The 17863-nt window shown below is 40.2% G+C and overlaps 1 protein-coding gene and 1 long non-coding RNA gene across 2 annotated transcripts; one reads left to right on the forward strand and one right to left on the reverse strand.

The window, feature by feature from the left end:
• Nucleotides 1-492: 492 nt before the first annotated feature.
• Nucleotides 493-10847, reverse strand: LOC119767453 (multivesicular body subunit 12A-like). The gene is made up of 4 exons (XM_038256086.1): nucleotides 9648-10847; nucleotides 1741-1891; nucleotides 1416-1595; nucleotides 493-1352 (listed from the first exon to the last, which is right to left on the reverse strand). The coding sequence occupies exons 1-4, from the start codon at nucleotides 10106-10108 to the stop codon at nucleotides 1233-1235; spliced, it is 912 nt and encodes a 303-aa protein (XP_038112014.1). The 5' UTR covers nucleotides 10109-10847; the 3' UTR covers nucleotides 493-1232.
• A 4945-nt stretch (nucleotides 10848-15792) lies between these two features.
• Nucleotides 15793-17185, forward strand: LOC119767969. The gene is made up of 2 exons (XR_005277821.1): nucleotides 15793-15924; nucleotides 16713-17185. It is a non-coding gene; the product is annotated as an uncharacterized LOC119767969 (long non-coding RNA).
• Nucleotides 17186-17863: the final 678 nt, after the last annotated feature.

Raw genomic sequence — 17863 nt, forward strand, 5'->3', positions numbered from 1 at the left:
ACCTAATTGTCAAGCTATTTTTCCGCTGCATTAAGTTTCGTACCTTTTCTTCTGTTCTTCTGTTTCTTGTTCTGTAATTATTGACGTGCACTATGTAGTTCGGTGTATCTTGCTTCTTGTATTAATCTGCAACTTCTCTCTAGAGTTGTGTTTCAGTTGCGGTACGAGTAGGCGTTACTGACCAAATTGATCTTGCTTACCATACTGGAAGATGATGAATCAGTGATAGAAATTGGAATATGACAGGAGCGAATTAACTCCTCGCTCAGCTTACTATGATCAGGAAAACCACTACTTTTCGTTGTTTTCTTGATTGGGAAAATCGGTACCATTGGATGAATCTGCCCAGCTTTTCCACTGAAAGATAATGAATCAGTATTAAAATTAAAAATATAACAGAAGAGCAATATATTTCTGATTTGCTGCGCTTACTGGTGAAGTCCGTGATTGGGAACTAAATGGCCTGTCATCAATATCAATAGAAAAAAAGTGTTTAACTCTACGCTGGCAATACTTTATTCGTTTTCCTAACAATACTTCCAATACAATAGAGCATATACGCTTCTAACCAATAGAGAATGGGTTTGGTTCTAAATACTATTCAGTGCCGATTTGGAAAACTTGTTTTTTTTCTTTCGTCTTTAATCAGTCCAGTCCACCGATGAGAATGGTCTGCTTTTAACAAATCAACGTGTTTTGGTTTTTGGTGTGTGTAACTTGTAAAAAGTTATCGTGGTTTAGCCTGATTCCTGCTTGTTTTTGCAAACAAATAAAATGCTGTGAGGATTTCAGTAGTCGGTGATGGTTGGGTGTAAATATATGTATATATTTTAAATCAATTCCAGTGGAATAACGTCTCTCCTCTGGGTGACATAATTTCGGGAGCTTACTGGTAAACAACACGAACAAGACGGTAAATGTAAATTCGAGTTTTGTGGGTGTAGAAACGCAACAATCGATGCTTCTCATCAGCGACTAGCGACGATGAAATTGGGATTACTCCTAGGGACAACTTGCTTAACTTACGTGCTATAAAATGACGGGTAAGGTTTTACCTTCGATGGCTCTGTGGAACCTGATAATCGCAATTCGTTTTGTTTTTTTTTTTGTGGCTCTCAAACATGGATCAACGGGAGACAAACGTGTGAAAAACAACCTTTCTGGGAAGTGTGGTTCTGCGTGGAAGAGGGGGTTCACCTACTTGAGAATATTGATTCGACGACCACCAACGGCTAGTGGAAGAACGGATTCTTGTTTTGAGCATTCGTTGTCTTGGTCGTGCAGAGAATCTGCCGTTCCAGGTGGAAGTCATACTCAAGCTTCGAGCTGCTGGGCTCGTACAGCGACGGAACCTGTCGAGTCATGGAGAGAAGATTAATTTACAAATTTCCGGACTCATCACCGCCTTTAATTACCTCGAAAGACTGCCGGGAGAGGGCCGGATTCAGCACGAACGGAACTCCTTCCACCTCGGTGTGAACGTTCAACGTTCCGGTGGAGTACGCCGGCGGTTTGGGTGCGGGCCGTTTGGGGGAAATTTGGTACGACATCCGCAGCTGCTCGTAGTCATGATCGGACGGATCCGATGGCACCGCCTGAAATCGGACGCAACAGAGAGCAAAAAAAGCCTCATAAATTGCAAGACCTTGGGCACGCGTCACGCTTGAACGCGCGCCGACTCATCAGCAAAAAAAAAACTTGCTTCAATAGCTAAAGTCAACAAGTTAGCTAGGTACTCACTGGATAGAGTGGATTCTCTTGGCCGGCTTGAATCTTCAAATCTTCAATGGTACGCTCGAGATCGGTGATGCTCTGGCGGGACGGGACGCCGGGTGGGGCGCGGTGGGCTATTAGTGATGTTTTGTAGCAGATCAGAATGCCGTTGATTTCACTGGAAGAAGGCAAAGCGGGTCGGACTGATAAGTTACGATTTTCGGTTTTACATAATAACGAGCGTTGTGTTCTATGCGACGGCTTTAACGCTGGAAAGAAAAGTTCATTCGTTTTGGGAGATGGAGAGTAGTGAGAAAACTGCTCGTAATTAAACGCTTGTTTGTAAAACATTGACTTTCAGCTATGTTAGCAGTTTTTTTGGCTTGGGTTTGTAGTTTCCGTTATACTTGCATGTAGACTGCTAAGATATTTATGAACTAATGAGTCTAAATATCAAACTGGGGTTTTGGATAATCGAATCACAAAGAAAATATTTGTATCTTCCTTTTGAATCATACCTCATATAAGCCTAGTCTCTCGCAAATCAACGAAACTTTTAAATTTTTAAATTAAAATGTAAGTTTAAAAATTACTTAGGGCAACTGCAAATAATTTTAAAATTTTATGTAGCTTTATTTTCACTTTTAAAAATTAGATTTTTACAAAAAATGTTACCAGGAATGTTTTGAATTTTGATATTTCTTTTTTTATACTAAAAATATATTTTTTATGCTATAAATAATTTTTATTTTTATACGTTTTTTGTGGCATTTGTGGTGAACCGAATTGGAAATTGAAAGCTTTGAATTTAACATCTTATTCAAAATTAGGTTCTATGAATAACACTGACTGATCATATCGCTGGCACGCGTGAATCCTGACCTCATACCCGTTTTAATAACCTCTTCTAAAACTTTCGTGATACTTTGTCGGAGAAGCAGTCGATTGGGCGTTAACTATCACTGAAGTAACGGACTAACATTCCTATCCACTTCCCAGTGACTCTACCTCTGGCTGTAGCCGGCGCCGGTATTGATCAGCATGATAGGGGCGCTCTAAAATTCTGTTTGTAAATATGAGTATTCGGCGCCGTCGCTCCGTGCCATACTTTCATACACATAGGAGCCCAGGGCGGCGAAGTCCTTGAAGATAAAAGGAAGACACTAGTGGTTTGAGAAGTTGCGGTGCGTAGAAAAATAGCTTTAACTTTCAAAGCTGGAGTTTTTTTGCCTTCCTCACCTTACTGAGGAAAGGCTATAAAATCACTCGAAAACTGAACTTCTCAATTAGACCTCCTAGACCCACCTTCATGTATACCTATCGACTCAGAATCGAATTCTGAGCAAATGTCTGTGTGTGTGTGTGTGTGTGTGTGTGTGTAGGGATGTGGGTCTGTGCACCAAAAAATATGCACTCGATTATCTCAGCACTGGCTTAACCGATTTGGACCGTTTTGGTCTCATTCGATTCGTCTTGGGGTCCCATAAGTCCCTATTGAAAATTATGAAGTTTAGTAAAGTACTTCAAAAGTTATGCTAAAAAAACAATTTTGACTAAAGTCTGGAAGATTGTAAAAAGGGTGGTTTTTGTATGTTATACATTTTTAGAAAGGTATTTAAAAGACCTTTCCAACGCGACCAATACATTGAAGATCTGACAACCCTATCAAAAGTTATTAGCAATTAAGTGTTATTTATGCACTTTTTGGAAGCCGGATCTCAGATATCACGATGAAAACGTTGTCCGGATCTATCATGCAACCCGTCGTTGAACAGGTAATCAAAAGACCTTTCCAACGCGTCCAAAACATTGAAGATCTGACAACCCTATCAAAAGTTATAAGCACTTAAGAGTTATTTATACACTTTTTGGAGGCTAGATCTCAGATATTTAGATGAAAACGTATTCCAAATATATCATGCGACCTATCTTTGGATAGGTAATTTAAAGACCTTCTCACGAGCGTGTCTATTTTGGATAGCATTACCCTTTGAATGAGAGGAAGGCACCAACCACCTAAGGGTGGATTAAGTAACGTTTTTTTTTAAAAGGTCCAATAAACCAAATCAGTTTTTGCTTTTTGGGTGCTGACTCAAGGCGGTTTCAAAAACACCCAAAAAGGAAAAACTGGAAATTTGGTTTATTGGACCTTTTCAAAAAAAACTCCAGAAAGGTCTTTTCTTAAAATGTTTTTCTTAAGTTCGAATTGATCAACTCATGCAAAATGTTCATTGAAACAACTAATTTGTACTATTTTAACAATAAAACGACTTTGCACTCTTTTGTACCAAAACCCTGAGCACGATTGTGCTAACTCATACAAATTACCTTCCAAAACACACTTGTGCATATATTTTTTTAGTAATTTCTCTGCCAAAATTATTCTTCTTGTTAATACAATTGTTTGTCGAATAGTTTTTCAGAAACAACAATTTAAAGTTTAAAAATCGATTTTCTCACAACTACGAAAATGTATGTTAGTATAAGAGAGCACAACGGCATTTAAATGTTGTGATGTTTTGTTCTTAATTCTAAATTGATATTTTTTTTTTTATGTGTTTTAGTTTGTTGAAGATTTATTTATAATGATTTTTGTTTTGAATTTGGGGGTTTCTCCTTTTTATTTCTAAAATATTATTATTTTTTTGTTTTTTTTTTTATATTTATTTATTTATTTCTACATTTTTTTTTTCCTATCCAGCTTTTTAAGCGAAAATGGCGTTCGAATGGTGAACGCCCGAAATGTCAGAATCACGCAGTGGTACCAACATTACGAAAAAAGTGTGCCATGGCATGACAGCCGCATTTTTTTCTAATGTTGGTGCTACTGCGCGATTTTGACATTTCGGACGTTCAACATTCGAACGCCATCTTCGCTTAAAAACCTGGATAGGCAAATGTAAACATTGAGTGAGTCCCTCTCACATTATGTCAATGTCCATCGGAATAAACGGGATACACTCAATGTTTACATTTGTTTATAGAACCTAGAGTCTAGATTTTAGTTTTTAATTATTATTTTTATTTTATAAGGTCGTTGAAATATTTTTCAAAGCTGGGCCCTGACCCTTCAATAATAATAATAATTTTAAAAATAAAATAAATAGGGGTGCAAAAAATCGAACTTCTAAATTGTAATGGAAATAGTAGTTAAATCGATGGAAAACCATTTGAAATACATTTTCTGCGTTTATAACATATTTAGCACTCCTTTAAAAATTAAGAGTTTTTTTTATGGAAAACCAATGTACAGTCCCGCAAAAAGTTTTTTTTTGCGAAAAAACTCTCGTCAGATAAAAAGAAACATGATTTGCTTCGATGTTTGCCCCCTGCGCTGGAGATACACTTAAGGGTCCAGAAATAGAAAATTGAAACGAAAAATTATGCACGTAAAATGCTTCTACAAACAACAAAAAGATAACAACTTTTTGATTCATGAATTTGCACAAGGACCATCCATAAACCACGTGGACACTTTTTTGGAAATCTCAACCCCCCGGTCAAATGGCCGGCCGGGGATGATACTTTTCAGAGCCTTAAGAGTTTTTTGTAATGCTCTTTGTTATATATACAGGGTTGTTACGGAAAAGTCGAGAAAAAATCCGCGCCAGATCCGCGCCGACCCCAAAACCCAATCCGCGCGAAATCTGCGCCATATAAAAAAATCGCTACAAACATAATGAATGAAACTTTAAACAAAAAAGAATAATACAGAAGGCATTTGGATCAGTACCGTTGATCAGTTGTGGATTCATATCCCTCCTGTACCAAATGTAACCTCTTTTGCCATTTCTGAAACAATATTAGCATTTTTTGCAACACTTTAAATATCGTTGCTTTAAAAACAAATTCAGAAAAAAAATTAGAAAATTTTAAAAATTTAAAACCATAAAATAAATCACCAAATAATAAAATTTAGGGATTTAGTATTGATAATTCTCGCCAAAACTTTACTCTGGAAAATCGAAACACGAAATTTATATTATTTTCTTCTCTAAATTTCTCTAAACTAAAATATGACTCCAAAAATGATTCGAACTAAGAAAACGGCAAAAAAAAATAATTTAATAGTTTAAAAATTTAATATTTAATATTTAATAATTAAATAATTAAATAATTAAATAATTAAATAATTAAATAATTAAATAATTAAATAATTAAATAATTAAATAATTAAATAATTAAATAATTAAATAATTAAATAATTAAATAATTTAATAATTAAATAATTTAATAATTTAATAATTTAATAATTTAATAATTTAATAATTTAATAATTTAATAATTTAATAATTTAATAATTTAATAATTTAATAATTTAATAATTTAATAATTTAATAATTTAATAATTTAATAATTTAATAATTTAATAATTTAATAATTTAATTATCTAATAAGGCTGGTACAAATATTTTTAAAAGTTTTTGTCACCCCCCCCCCCTTCAAAATTGGCCCGAAAAATCAGGGGTCAAAAAAAATATTTTTACGATAAACTTTAAAATTTCAATGAACATTTAAGTGCAACCAACTGAAATCAAATTAAAATACATTCTTCTGCGTTTAATAGTAGTTTATGCAACAAGTTGCAAAAAGAGGATTTTTTCAGCACGAGTCGTACATTTATCCAACGAGGTTCACCGAGTTGGATAAATACGAAGAGTGTTGAAAAAATCAAGTTTTGCATCGAGTTCCATACAACATTTTTTGCAATTCCAAAAAACACACACTGAGTGAAATTTTATGTCAAATTTTCATGTATTTTGTCAATAAATCGTTTAAATAAAAAAAATGTTGAAAAGTGCTACTTTTCGAAACAAGTGCTGAAAAGTTCAACTTTTCAGCACCCATTTGAGTGCTGAAAAGTAGAACTTTTCAGCATTTATTTTGAAAAGTGTTGCTATTCGATTCTGTTATTTTTGGTACAGAAAAGTAGGCTATTTCGTCGATCAAGAATGACAGGAAAAGTAAGTAGTTTCACGACGGAATTGCAAAAAATCATTTTTAGCATGTTTGGGTTTATTAAAAAATCTTAATATTTTTTGAAAATTTTCGATGCAAAATCTTTTTTTTCGATACAATTTTTGTTTTTGTCAGATCTTAGATTTTTTGAAACCTAATGATTGCAAAACAACTGAACTAGTGTAAAATGTATTTTAAAACACTTTTTTCGTTTAAATGTGAAGACTATGGCTTGTTATTTAAATTTTTATATTTTTTTATTTTTGCCCCCTTGACCTCGGCCAGGGCCGAGGGACAAAAACTTTTTTAAATATTTGCATCGGCCTAATTTAAAAATTTAATAATTTGATAACTTGAGAACATTCCTGAAAAATTGAAAATTAACAAAAAAAAAAAATCAATTGTCATATTTTTGTAATTTTTCAATTTTATAATTCATACTTATTTACGTTTTTTGAGTCTGTAAGTTTTGACAATTTCAAATAATGAATTTTATTTTTTTATTATTTGAATATGTAAATTCTGAAATTTCAAATTGTTGAACTCCAGATTTCTTATTTTTTTTATTTTAACATTACATTTCGCTTTTAGACGGAGTTTTAAGCAGATTTCTAAGTGGATTTCGTCATGTTGTGATAATTGGAAGTAGAATCAATTCTACCTGAATCAGAGTGGCAACAGATTTTTTTTTTTTCAATAAACCAAAAAAAATTATATTGAAAAAACATAGAAAATCTAAAAAGTTTCATAGCTTTAAATTTTTAAATTTTGTAATTTTTTCGAATTTTGTTATTTTGATTTTAATAAAATTGGTATTTATTTGAATTGTTAGGCAGATGTTTTAAAAATAATGAATTTTAATGTTATGTTAAATTTATATAACAAATCTCAATACATTAACAAAATTGCTCCTTGAAGATTATTTCAAAGTTTCGTATGAAGAAAAAACAATCAATAATTTTTAGAAGAAAATTTTCTTCATTAACAACTTCTTAGAAATTGGTGTTTTCGCACTCAACGAATAAGATTGAATTTATTTAATTCCTAATAATATTTTCCTTTGTAAATTCTATCGTTCTCAATTATTTTGTTTATCAAAATAATCCGCGCGAAATCCGCGCCTGAGCAAAATTAGCCAGCAAATCCGCGCCAGATCCGCGCGATACGCGCCATCCGCGCGATCCGCGCCGTCCGTAACAACCCTGTATATATATTGGTCATGTGCAGTGTTGCAAATGAGTGATAAAAAGCTATCAATAGATTATCTCTGCACCAAAAATATCCGAGAGTATAGCGGTCGTCACGATAAAGGAGAAAAGCTCGGAACTTAACCTCAAAGGTAAACAACCGAATGAACTTTTTTGACAGGTGTCAGTTCCGGGACTTAAAATTATAATTTTGTTCCGGTTGTTCCGTTTCGCATGGACACAAATACGACCAAAAACACGGCAAGGACACGGCCACGGAAATGGCCAGGAACAGGCACCTACACGGCCAGAGATACGAAAACGGCCAGAAGCACAGGCACGAACACGGGCAGGAGTCCGGACAAAGACACGGCCTAGAGCACGGCCACGGGTACGTCCAGGAACAGGCAACTACGTGGTCAGGTGCACGTACACGAACACGGCCAGAAGCACGGACAAGCACACGGACACTTATACGAAAAAAAAACTCGGGTTACGACGTTTCGCGCAATTGGAAGCAAATTCTAATTCAAAAAAATGCTAAGTCCCGTTTTGACACCTGTCAAACCACTCAAATGGCACTCACAAAATGAATACTGAGTTCTTTGAGTTCATTTGCTACGTCACAGTTTTCTTGCCTATAGCTTGTGAGATCTCTTCTTGTGTCTCATGATTCCCAGCGATGTCATTCTCTCTCTATCACTCTTCCCCTTTTCCTCGACTATGCGCTCACCGCTGAGTCTCTCAATCTCTCCGAAAACTGCAATGAGAGAACGCGAGATGGCGATTAGAAGCCGACCACGCATGACGTCCCGTCAAACTGCGTTTGCGAAATTGGTTTTGTGGCGGCTTTTGTGGTTAAACGCTTTTGCGGTAGGATGATCGTGGAAGCGGGAATGAGAGAGAAAAGGAAAATGTCAATCGCGAGTGTGTTAACACGAAAACGTGTTCGGCTATGTTCGGCGCTGAGGGTTTCAATGAAGAGAGAAGAGCAGTTATATTTGAGGCATGAATATTCAGGCGGGATAATTGTAGTTGCTGAGAGCTGATATTTTGATATTTTAACAACCCTGGTCATGTGTAACATAACCACCTGCTTTTTATTTGAATTTTCTACTCTTGGTTTTATTTTAATTAATTTTAATTTATCAGATTTTTATTTTATTTTCAAGATGTTTTCATATTACCAACCTTGTTTGCCAAACGTAAACCTATCTCACAATTCTAGTTTTTGTTGGTTTCTACTTTTTCTCCATTGTTGACCTGCCTTCCAAGTCAGGATGTAATGGAAAGGACAAAAATAGTCACGTTTTGTGTTTTTTGGTAATTTGTTGTTTTATTGGGTACGATAACTTCAAGGAAGGAACTAGCCGGAAATTTACATTTGATCCCAGGTTTTATTTGTATTGTGAATTTATAATTTCATTTTCATTTCATTTTCTCTATTTAGAGGTGGACAAAAGCCCCCTTGAGCTGTATCTGGCATAAACTCAAGACACTCACTCAAAAATGCACAAAACCACCTCGTCTTTTCGCATCAACAAAACTAGCTTAATAAATTGACAAAAATATCATAGCGTTCTACATCTGTATCGTCACTCGTCAGGGAAGGGACTTCAGGAAATTTAGGAATCGGATTTTAATTGTCACGGGATAGGTCAAAGTCGAAATAGGCCGAGCATAAGTTAAAAATATGACACATACTAGAAACAGGCTCATTATGTCCATAGTAAGTGCTTTGGGAACAGTAAAAAATTACCAAAGATTAAATTAATTAAATCTACTCACCCCGCCAGCGTGAATCCCTCCGGCGCCTGCCGCAACCTCGAACACAGTATGATATCGGTGATGGCCTGCTTGGCGACTCCCTTCTTCGCCAACCGGTACACCAGCTGACGTTTGCGCCAAGCCTTCTGCTCCGAGTCCGCCGTTCGAGTCAACTGTGAAAATCCCTCCGGCAGTGCTTCTTTTTCGCCGATTACCCGCAGCGTTTCCAGGATGTAATCGGGAAGGCCTTCCGTCTTGGATTGGCACAGGTAGCGCGAGGTTTTCTTCCCGAAGAGAATGTTTTCTCGCCACAGGTCCGCATCCTGATCCTGGTCGTAGGTTTTATTGATCGGGGCAAAGTTAGCCGGACAGCGCTCATAATCTTCGACCAGCTGAAGGGACGTAATGGGTCGATTGTCCGGCAGCACGCTAATGATGGTGTTGAGAATGTTCTTCTGCTGTTGAGATTTCGTTTTCAACATCTTTTCGTGGGTTTGTTTGTCCTTTCTAGCGTAGACTATCAGTGGGAGAATGACTCAGTCTGTGTACGCGGTGGCTTAATCTCTTTCTACTTAAATACGTAAATAGCAGCAGGTCGCGAGCTGCGTTGGAATTTCCTAACTTTCTGGTGGCAGGTTCTCTCTCTCGCGTTGTTCTCTTTCGGTTTCCCGTCTCGATGGCCAGGGGGCAGTTGACCCAAGTTATTTATGACACACACCGTGACGACGACGACGATCGCTATGAATTAATCATCTCCTGCGGTTCGATTTTTGCTCTACCTCTCTCTCTGGAGGTTTCCAAAATCTTTCGAAATCGGTTATTATCGCGTCCACTTCATCGTCTGTCCTTCGTGGACGAGTCACGGAACCAGCACACCACTCAAGGGAAGAAGAGCCCCCCGAAAAAAAGCTCCACACAAAGAAAGGTGAGCGAACTGAGGCCAAAAAGACCAAAAAGTGCCACAAGAATACTCTTCAAAGTCCCGACGACGACGACGACGATGAAAACATTAGAACGGGCCGAAACTTTACTCATAGAAGCAACGACTAAGCCTGCTGTGTTAGTGTTTACTTCTACAAAGAGCCCACAGAGTTTAGAAGCTTCTCAGAAGGGGGAGATCTCTCAACGGCACAGCACAGCGGCAGCAACTCCCACGAACGACTGGACGAAGGAACGAATCGCGGAGAACTGATTTTTGTGCCTTTCTCTCTGTTTCTGTTCTTCTTCTTCGCAAAATCACAAGAGCACCCGCACCACTTCACCAGCTTCACCACCCCCAGAGAAAGGGGACTGTCAAAAATTAGTTGAACTCAATTTTAATGGATTCTATTTAAGCGTGTTAAACACGTTGAAAAGTTTTGACTTGTTTTACTAATTTAGATATCTTTTGTCACGCTTAACACCCCACTCAAAATGATTATGCACTTTTAACTAGGGACCTACATATAGGCTCTCTACTTTTAACTAGAGACCCTAAATAGGGAGACTGGTCGATCATTGCTAAATCGTTCTAGCTACGTATGTTTTGAGCTTGCCACACTGCCAAGTTTACTGCACTGTAACTGAAAATCGCACTTTGTTGAGCATTTCATACTTTTCAGTTCAACTGCGATTACACTTTTTTGTGTAATCGCAGTCGAACTGAAAAAATCTATGAAAAAGTGCGAAAACGAGCTCAGCAAAGTGCGATTTTCAGTTACAGTGTGGGCGTTTGGATACGTCAAACTCGTGTCTGTTTGGGTCAGGGGGTAGCGAAGAAGCCGCCATCTTGGAACAAGATAACAAACACTCAGAATCAGAATTATTCATATTATGCTTTGGTAACACGAATCCTGGTTAAACTCAAAAGTCCCATGCAAATGTGTAAACCAAACTGAAAAATGTGTAATGCTGATTCACAGTGTACGGGTGCACTGTTTGATCGACCAAAAGAAAAAAGCAAAAAGATAAACAGAAAAATCACTTTTACGATATGAATTTTCAGCCAATATTGGGATGGAATCTCCAAGGATATGATAGAATTTGCCATCAGCAACAAAATTCACGTGTTTTTTCAAGTATTTATCGTTTGAATTGCGGGAAATTTGAAAATCAAAAACCCAAACAATGATTTGTTATGGGCTACCATTTGACAGCTAGTGCTTTTGGTGGTGTAGGGGTAAGCGTGATTGCTTCTCACCCATTCTGCCTGAGTTCGATCCCAGAAGGTCCCGGTGGCAAATTTTGAGACGAGTTTGTCTGATCACGCCTTCCGTCGGACAGGGAAGTTAATAGAGCTATTTAAGCCCGATCTCACGCACACTAGCTTACACCCAACTGGCAGTCGCATGATTGTGATGCATGGCGGCATGAAAGTATATCAGAATCTGCATGAAATCTGTCCTCATCTAGGTCCTCATGCATTTTTTGCGATATAGGGGTATGACATTTTTGCCCGTTACCGACAATTATCGACATTACCGACGGCTTTTTGGTTGTATTTCACAAAATAACACTTAGCAGAACGAGGATTGAACCACCAACTTCTTGTTTATTGATCCGACACGCTACCACCGCGCCATGGACGCTTGGTGAAAAGTGAGTGAAATAGCACCAACATATGCTTCTCTTTGGAGTGTTGCTCGGGGACGGGCCAGCTTTATATGTGTTGGTGAGAACTGCAGATCGCTGACATTTTTACACGCGGGCAAAAATGATCTACGGGCTTGCTGCAAAAAATGTTATAAAATATGACATTTTCTGCAGCAAATCCAATGTTGCAGATTTTGAGATATATTTTTCCTTTGGGTGTACCATTTGTTTTTGTTGGCGGGTACAAATTTTAACCTCACTTTTTTCGTGTACGTACACGCAATACATGCGCACGTAGATAACTCTATGTTGGCCCCGGACTAACCTAAAAAAAAAAGGTTAGGTCGTAAGCTCAGTCCAGGTGTAGGAGTCGTCTCCCTGGGCCCTGTTTCGGTGGAGTCGCTAGTAGGCAGTTGGACTAACAATCCAAAGGTCGTCAGTTCGAATCCCGGGATGGATGGAAGCTTAGGTGTAAAAAAGAGGTTTGCAATTGCCTCAACAATCAAGCCTTCGGACACCTAGTTTCGAGTAGGAATCTCGAAATCGAGAACGCCAAGGCAATGCTGTAGAGCGAATAATTTGATTGGATTTGCTTTTGTTGTGGGCTCTCATTTGACAACCGTGCTAATGTCGACTGTGGTCAGTTTGCTATGGTCGGAATAAGGTTACCATCCCCCCGGTTTGGGTACGTCAAATTCACTTCGACCAGTCTCCCTATTAAGGGTCCCTACTTTTTACCCAAGGCTTTTCATCTTTTGACGTCGGACTACGTCGTACTAGAAGGTATTGTGGATTTAGCTTGTAGCTGGATTTTCTGGCATCTTCTCACGGTCTACGGTCGTGGATAGGCCTACACACAAAGAAAAAATACTCTAAATTTAAAAAAATCGTTCGTTGGATTAAAAGAATATTTGTAGAAAATTCAAACTTTTTAATTTTAAAGTTGGAATGTTTTTGATACTACCATGCATTTATGGAGCAAAATCGTTGTAACAGTAAAAGCACAGACAAACAGACGTGACTCTCCATACAAATTATTTTTGAAATCCATCGTCCTTCATCAAACCACCAAATCACGGCGACGCCAGCGCTGCCTGGTGAGCCTATGCCGAAGCGCAGCCCAAACACACCAATACAAACCCATTACTGTCATGTGTCATGTCAGTGTATGCGTGAGACAATCAAGCCTTAACGATTGTAAACATTAACAGCTGTTTCGAAATAATTTTGTTGTTGCTGATCATCAGTAACAAAATCAAAATAAATAAATCAAGACCGACGGCCGAAAATGACGGTGGGTCGGTTCCGTTTCCAATGGCAGAACCTCATGAGGCAACTCTTGCGGCAGCACCTGCAGCGATGCAAGACAAACACAATGACAGAGACCACACCACTGGTCCTCCCGTTGCTTGCATGTTCCGTCTAAGACAAGGTCTAAGATTCCTCCTCCACCGAAAACATGAACCATTACACCTGAAACCAGATATCCCGGTCACGAAAACACCAGTAGTGGCCGCCGGAATAGGAAAATCCATTTCAAAACTAACGGAATTGATCCCCACGATGGGCGTTTGGAAACATCTACGGGGAACGTGTCCACGGCGCAATTAAGTTGCCAGCGAACAAAACCAAAAGGGCCGAATGACGAAAAAAAAGTCGCGAAGAGTGGCGCTCACGATCGACGCAACATCGTCAAAATGCCAAAAGGACTACAGCAGCAGCAATCTGAGCAGTCCACGAAGGATAAGCAGGTTGCTCCAAAGGAGATGACTCCACCACAGGATCCGGCTTTCTCCGCAGTAGCGGGCGCCTCAGCAGCAGCCTCGACTTCGGCAGGCAGTGGAGCAGGCCTATCTGGTTAATAGTGGGGTAAAAGCAAGAGTGTGCCACTTCAGGTTTTCAGTCCGCTTCCGGTCCGTCACGCTGTCCGAGTCGCCCTCGTGAGGTAGATTCGCCACCGATTGATACACCCAAAGTCGTGCGTGTCAAAGAAGTGCCCGTAAATGTCCGTTTGCTCGTGTTTCCGTCGGAACACTACGTCCGAGACCGCTGGCTCTCGTCGTTCAGGTGCATTCGGCCGGATTCGAACTCTCCACAGATGAAGCAACCTTCCGGCGGGTGCACTCGAGGTGGAAAGCTGTTTTTTTTTTGTTTTTATTTGCTGCCTCACACGTGCTCACGCTCAACTTAAAAACAAAAAAACATGCATCACACACACTGAGAAAAGACGGGCGAGCTGTCACGACAGCAGCGCCATCAGCGCCGGGTGAGTGGATGCCGAAACAAAATTCAATTTGAAATAACCGTTTTTGGAGGACGATGGTTCGGCACTCGAGTGTCCCGTCCAGTGTTGCAAAAGAGTGATAGAAAAGCTATCAATAGATTATCTCTGCACCAAAAATATCCGAGAGTATAGCGGCCGTCACTATAGCTTGTGAGATCTCTTCGTGTGTCTCGTGATTCACAGCAATGTCAATCTCTCTCTATCACTCCTTTCCTTTTCCTCGACTATGCGCTCTCAGCGCTGAGTCTCTCAATCTCTCCGAAAACTGCAAAGAAAGACCGTGAGATGGCGATTAGGAGCCGACCACGCATGACGTCCCGTTAAACTGCGTTTGCATAATTGGTTTTGTGACGGCTTCTGTGGTTAAACGCTGTTACGGTAGGATGATAGTGGAAGCGAGAATGAGAGAGAAAAGGAAAATGTCAATCGCGAGTGGGTAAACACGAGAACGTGTTCGGCTATGTTCGGCGCTTAGAGTTTCAATGAGGAGAGAAGAGCAGTTGTATTTGAGGCATGAATACTCAGGCGGGATAATTGTAGTTGCTGAGAGCTGATATTTTGATATTTTAACAACCCTGGTCCCGTCTGTTTGTCTGTGGTAAAAGTGTTTTACCGACGTCGTCGGTTTTACTTTTAATTGGAAAAGAAACCTTTTTTGGCGAGAATAAACAAAATGTGCTTGATTTTATTTATTTTATTTGATTTTTGTTTTTAAATGTTTTAAACAGTATGCTAAAGAAAACATTTTTTTTATATTATTCAACGCTTCTGCTCAAGGTTAGCCAACATTCGAGTCCAAGCTGTAGCGATTCTTACGGTACGCCACCGGTCACTTCCGAAGACCCCAGGCAGGAGGGTTCTGGATGGACGTTTCGACGTGCGACAGCAGTGATGGTCACGTTGCCGACCTGTCAAAGTTTGCTGAAATTTCAGCAAGTTTTCATTTACTGAAAATTTCAGTAGTGCAGATTTCAGTAAATTTAACTGAATTCAGTATTGATAAATTGTATATATAGGTCATACGTCATCGTAATTGAACTCGCGCTTGACGTCTCCATGCCGACGGTTGAACTCTAGGACATTTTAGTTCAATGCCGCTGCGAAATTTTGCAACGTACGCTTTACCACAATGTGTTGATTTTACACTTTTTTGAGTAATTCTGATCTTCAGTGTTCTGATCAAAAACTGTGTTAAAATTACGCATTTCAGCTCAACTTTGCTTTACTTTCACGCCCGATCTGATCTAGATCAATAATTGCCACCCTCCTGTCACGTCACGTCACCCACACACGCACACCCTTCATCGCATCTCTCTGTATTTGTGCACATCATCGCAGCAGCAGCAGCAGGTTCACACTCTTCACACGAACGAACGCCATTTTTGTCTGCCGTTCAAGATTCGACCGTTCCGTAAGGCAAGCTCGCCAGCAGCATCGGTAAAAGTGCGTTAAAGTGGCCCAAGTGGCGTGTAGGTTGTCCGGGGTACCGTTCCGCGTCCGGTGCGTGTGAATGCGGGTCGGTTGGGACTGGGTTTGGGGCTGAAATCGTCGGGGTTTTTGAGCGGACGGGGCTTTCCGGAGACTTTCTCGCGATTTTTGCGGTGTGACGGAGGTGGTGGAAGAAAACGAAGCAGTGTGGTGGAGAGGGGGCGAAGAGGACGGTTCCAAAGGAAGCAGCGCAAAGGCCAGCAGGAAGGAATTTTTCACTTGCGCGCGTGCGATTGTGTTGGTGTGTGCAGGGCAGGCGGCACCATCCCATCACTACCATCAAACCCGGCGGTGTCTCGGCGGCGCCGTGGCCACAAAGAGTGCGGCCACCAGAGTTGGCACCAATACTCGTGCGTCCGCGCGGCACAGGTTCCCGTTAGTGTGTGTGTGCGTCAGAGGTTCGTCGCGCCGCGTTTCGTTCGGACGTGATTTCCGAAAAATCTCGCAGGAAAACGCCTTCGTGGTCACTGTACGGGGTTTGTTCCGGATTGTGGTTCCGTTGTGGGGGGTCGAGTAGCTTTGGAGTGTTGTGTTGGAAGATTCCGGGGAAATCACTTGCGATTTCGCGTTCTCTTGTCTTTCCCGGTGGGGCGTAGATTTGAGGGGGAGGGAGTGGTGGACAGGTGTGCGGGGGACGTACCGTGGCCACAGCAGCAAGAGGAAGATATTTCCCGTTACAGCGGCCGCGTGAAACGAAGAGCAGCGAATCGCAGCGCAAATTTTAACCAGAAATTTCTTTCCAGGCAAAAAAGTTTTAAAAAAGCAAGAAGAAAAAAGAGTTATCCGTGTCCGTAATTCCGTCGTGTGTCCGCGACCGATTCTACCCCCTTTCCCAAGAGTGACTTTTCTGTTCTTCTGTAATAATCCAGCTAGAGAAGGAGAGAGTGAGTGTGTGCGCGCGACCTAGAATCGCAAAAGAGTTCCATTTTGTAGAGCAGCCAGCAGCAGCAAAAAGAGTCGCGGTTGCCCATTGTCCGCGCGAGGAGGCCGCGACGACGAAAAATCCGCAAACGTCATCTTCGCTGCTCCAACACACACCCCAATCCGACATCGTCGTCGTCGTCGTCGTGCTCCACGTACACGGCGAGAACGTGAGCGGAGGAGGAGGAGGCGCCACCCCACCGTGTTAAGTGGAAGTGGCCAAATCAGCACAAAGCAAAAAGAGAGGTTCCCCGGAAGTGGCGGAAAGTGAACGTCGAAGCGCATTGTGAAGAAGGTAAGTTCCAGAGTTTTTGTGTCGTTTGATTGAGTTATCGTGTCGAGAATGTTCCGTTATCAACGGGAGATTCCCGCACCAGATTAGCGAGTAAAAGCTAGCAAATTGTTTAAATGGGAACGCTGGCTGAGCGAAGAAGTTTTGTGGGTTTTGGTGTGGTGTTAGAAGTGGACACAATATGCAAGACTGGTTGGCCGTCGTAGAATAAGAAGGATAGACGTGAAGCGTTTACGAAAGCAGTTGGTGTGTCTCTCCCTGTGGGATGTGAATTCTTCTCGTATTGATTGAAAGTGTGTCTGGTTTGATCGTCCAGAGGAATGTGTCCGAGATTGATAAATGCGTTCAAAGGTTGCGAAAGTTTAAATAGCGTTGAAAACCGATGTAACTACAGGTTCACAATGGAGCACCCGCCGTCAAGTAGTTTTTGCATTTTACTACAATGTATTTCTTATGGAGCGAACTGTCAAAAACTGCTCGACGGTGGGTACTCCATTGAGACTTGTAAATACTTTCCAGAAATTATACATGTGTTGTGTGACCCTTCAAATATCTTCAAGGTTTCCAGGAATACAGCTCATGGAATCAACCACCTTAAAAAAGTATAATTCAACCAAGATTTCGATAAAGATTCGTTCGGTAGAATTCAATATCTGTATTTCTGGATATTTTGCCGGACCA

This window comes from Culex quinquefasciatus, chromosome 2, assembly GCF_015732765.1.
Source record: "Culex quinquefasciatus strain JHB chromosome 2, VPISU_Cqui_1.0_pri_paternal, whole genome shotgun sequence".
Taxonomy (NCBI): domain Eukaryota; kingdom Metazoa; phylum Arthropoda; class Insecta; order Diptera; family Culicidae; genus Culex; species Culex quinquefasciatus.

Coding starts and splice junctions, on each gene's coding strand:
- LOC119767453 (XM_038256086.1), bottom strand. CDS start 10,108: ATGTTGAAAACGAAATCTCAACAGCAGAAGAACATTCTCAACACCATC. Junction 1,596..1,740: donor AAGAGAATCCACTCTATCCA/GTGAGTACCTAG, acceptor GTCCGATTTCAG/GCGGTGCCATCGGATCCGTC. Junction 1,353..1,415: donor TCTCCCGGCAGTCTTTCGAG/GTAATTAAAGGC, acceptor ATGACTCGACAG/GTTCCGTCGCTGTACGAGCC.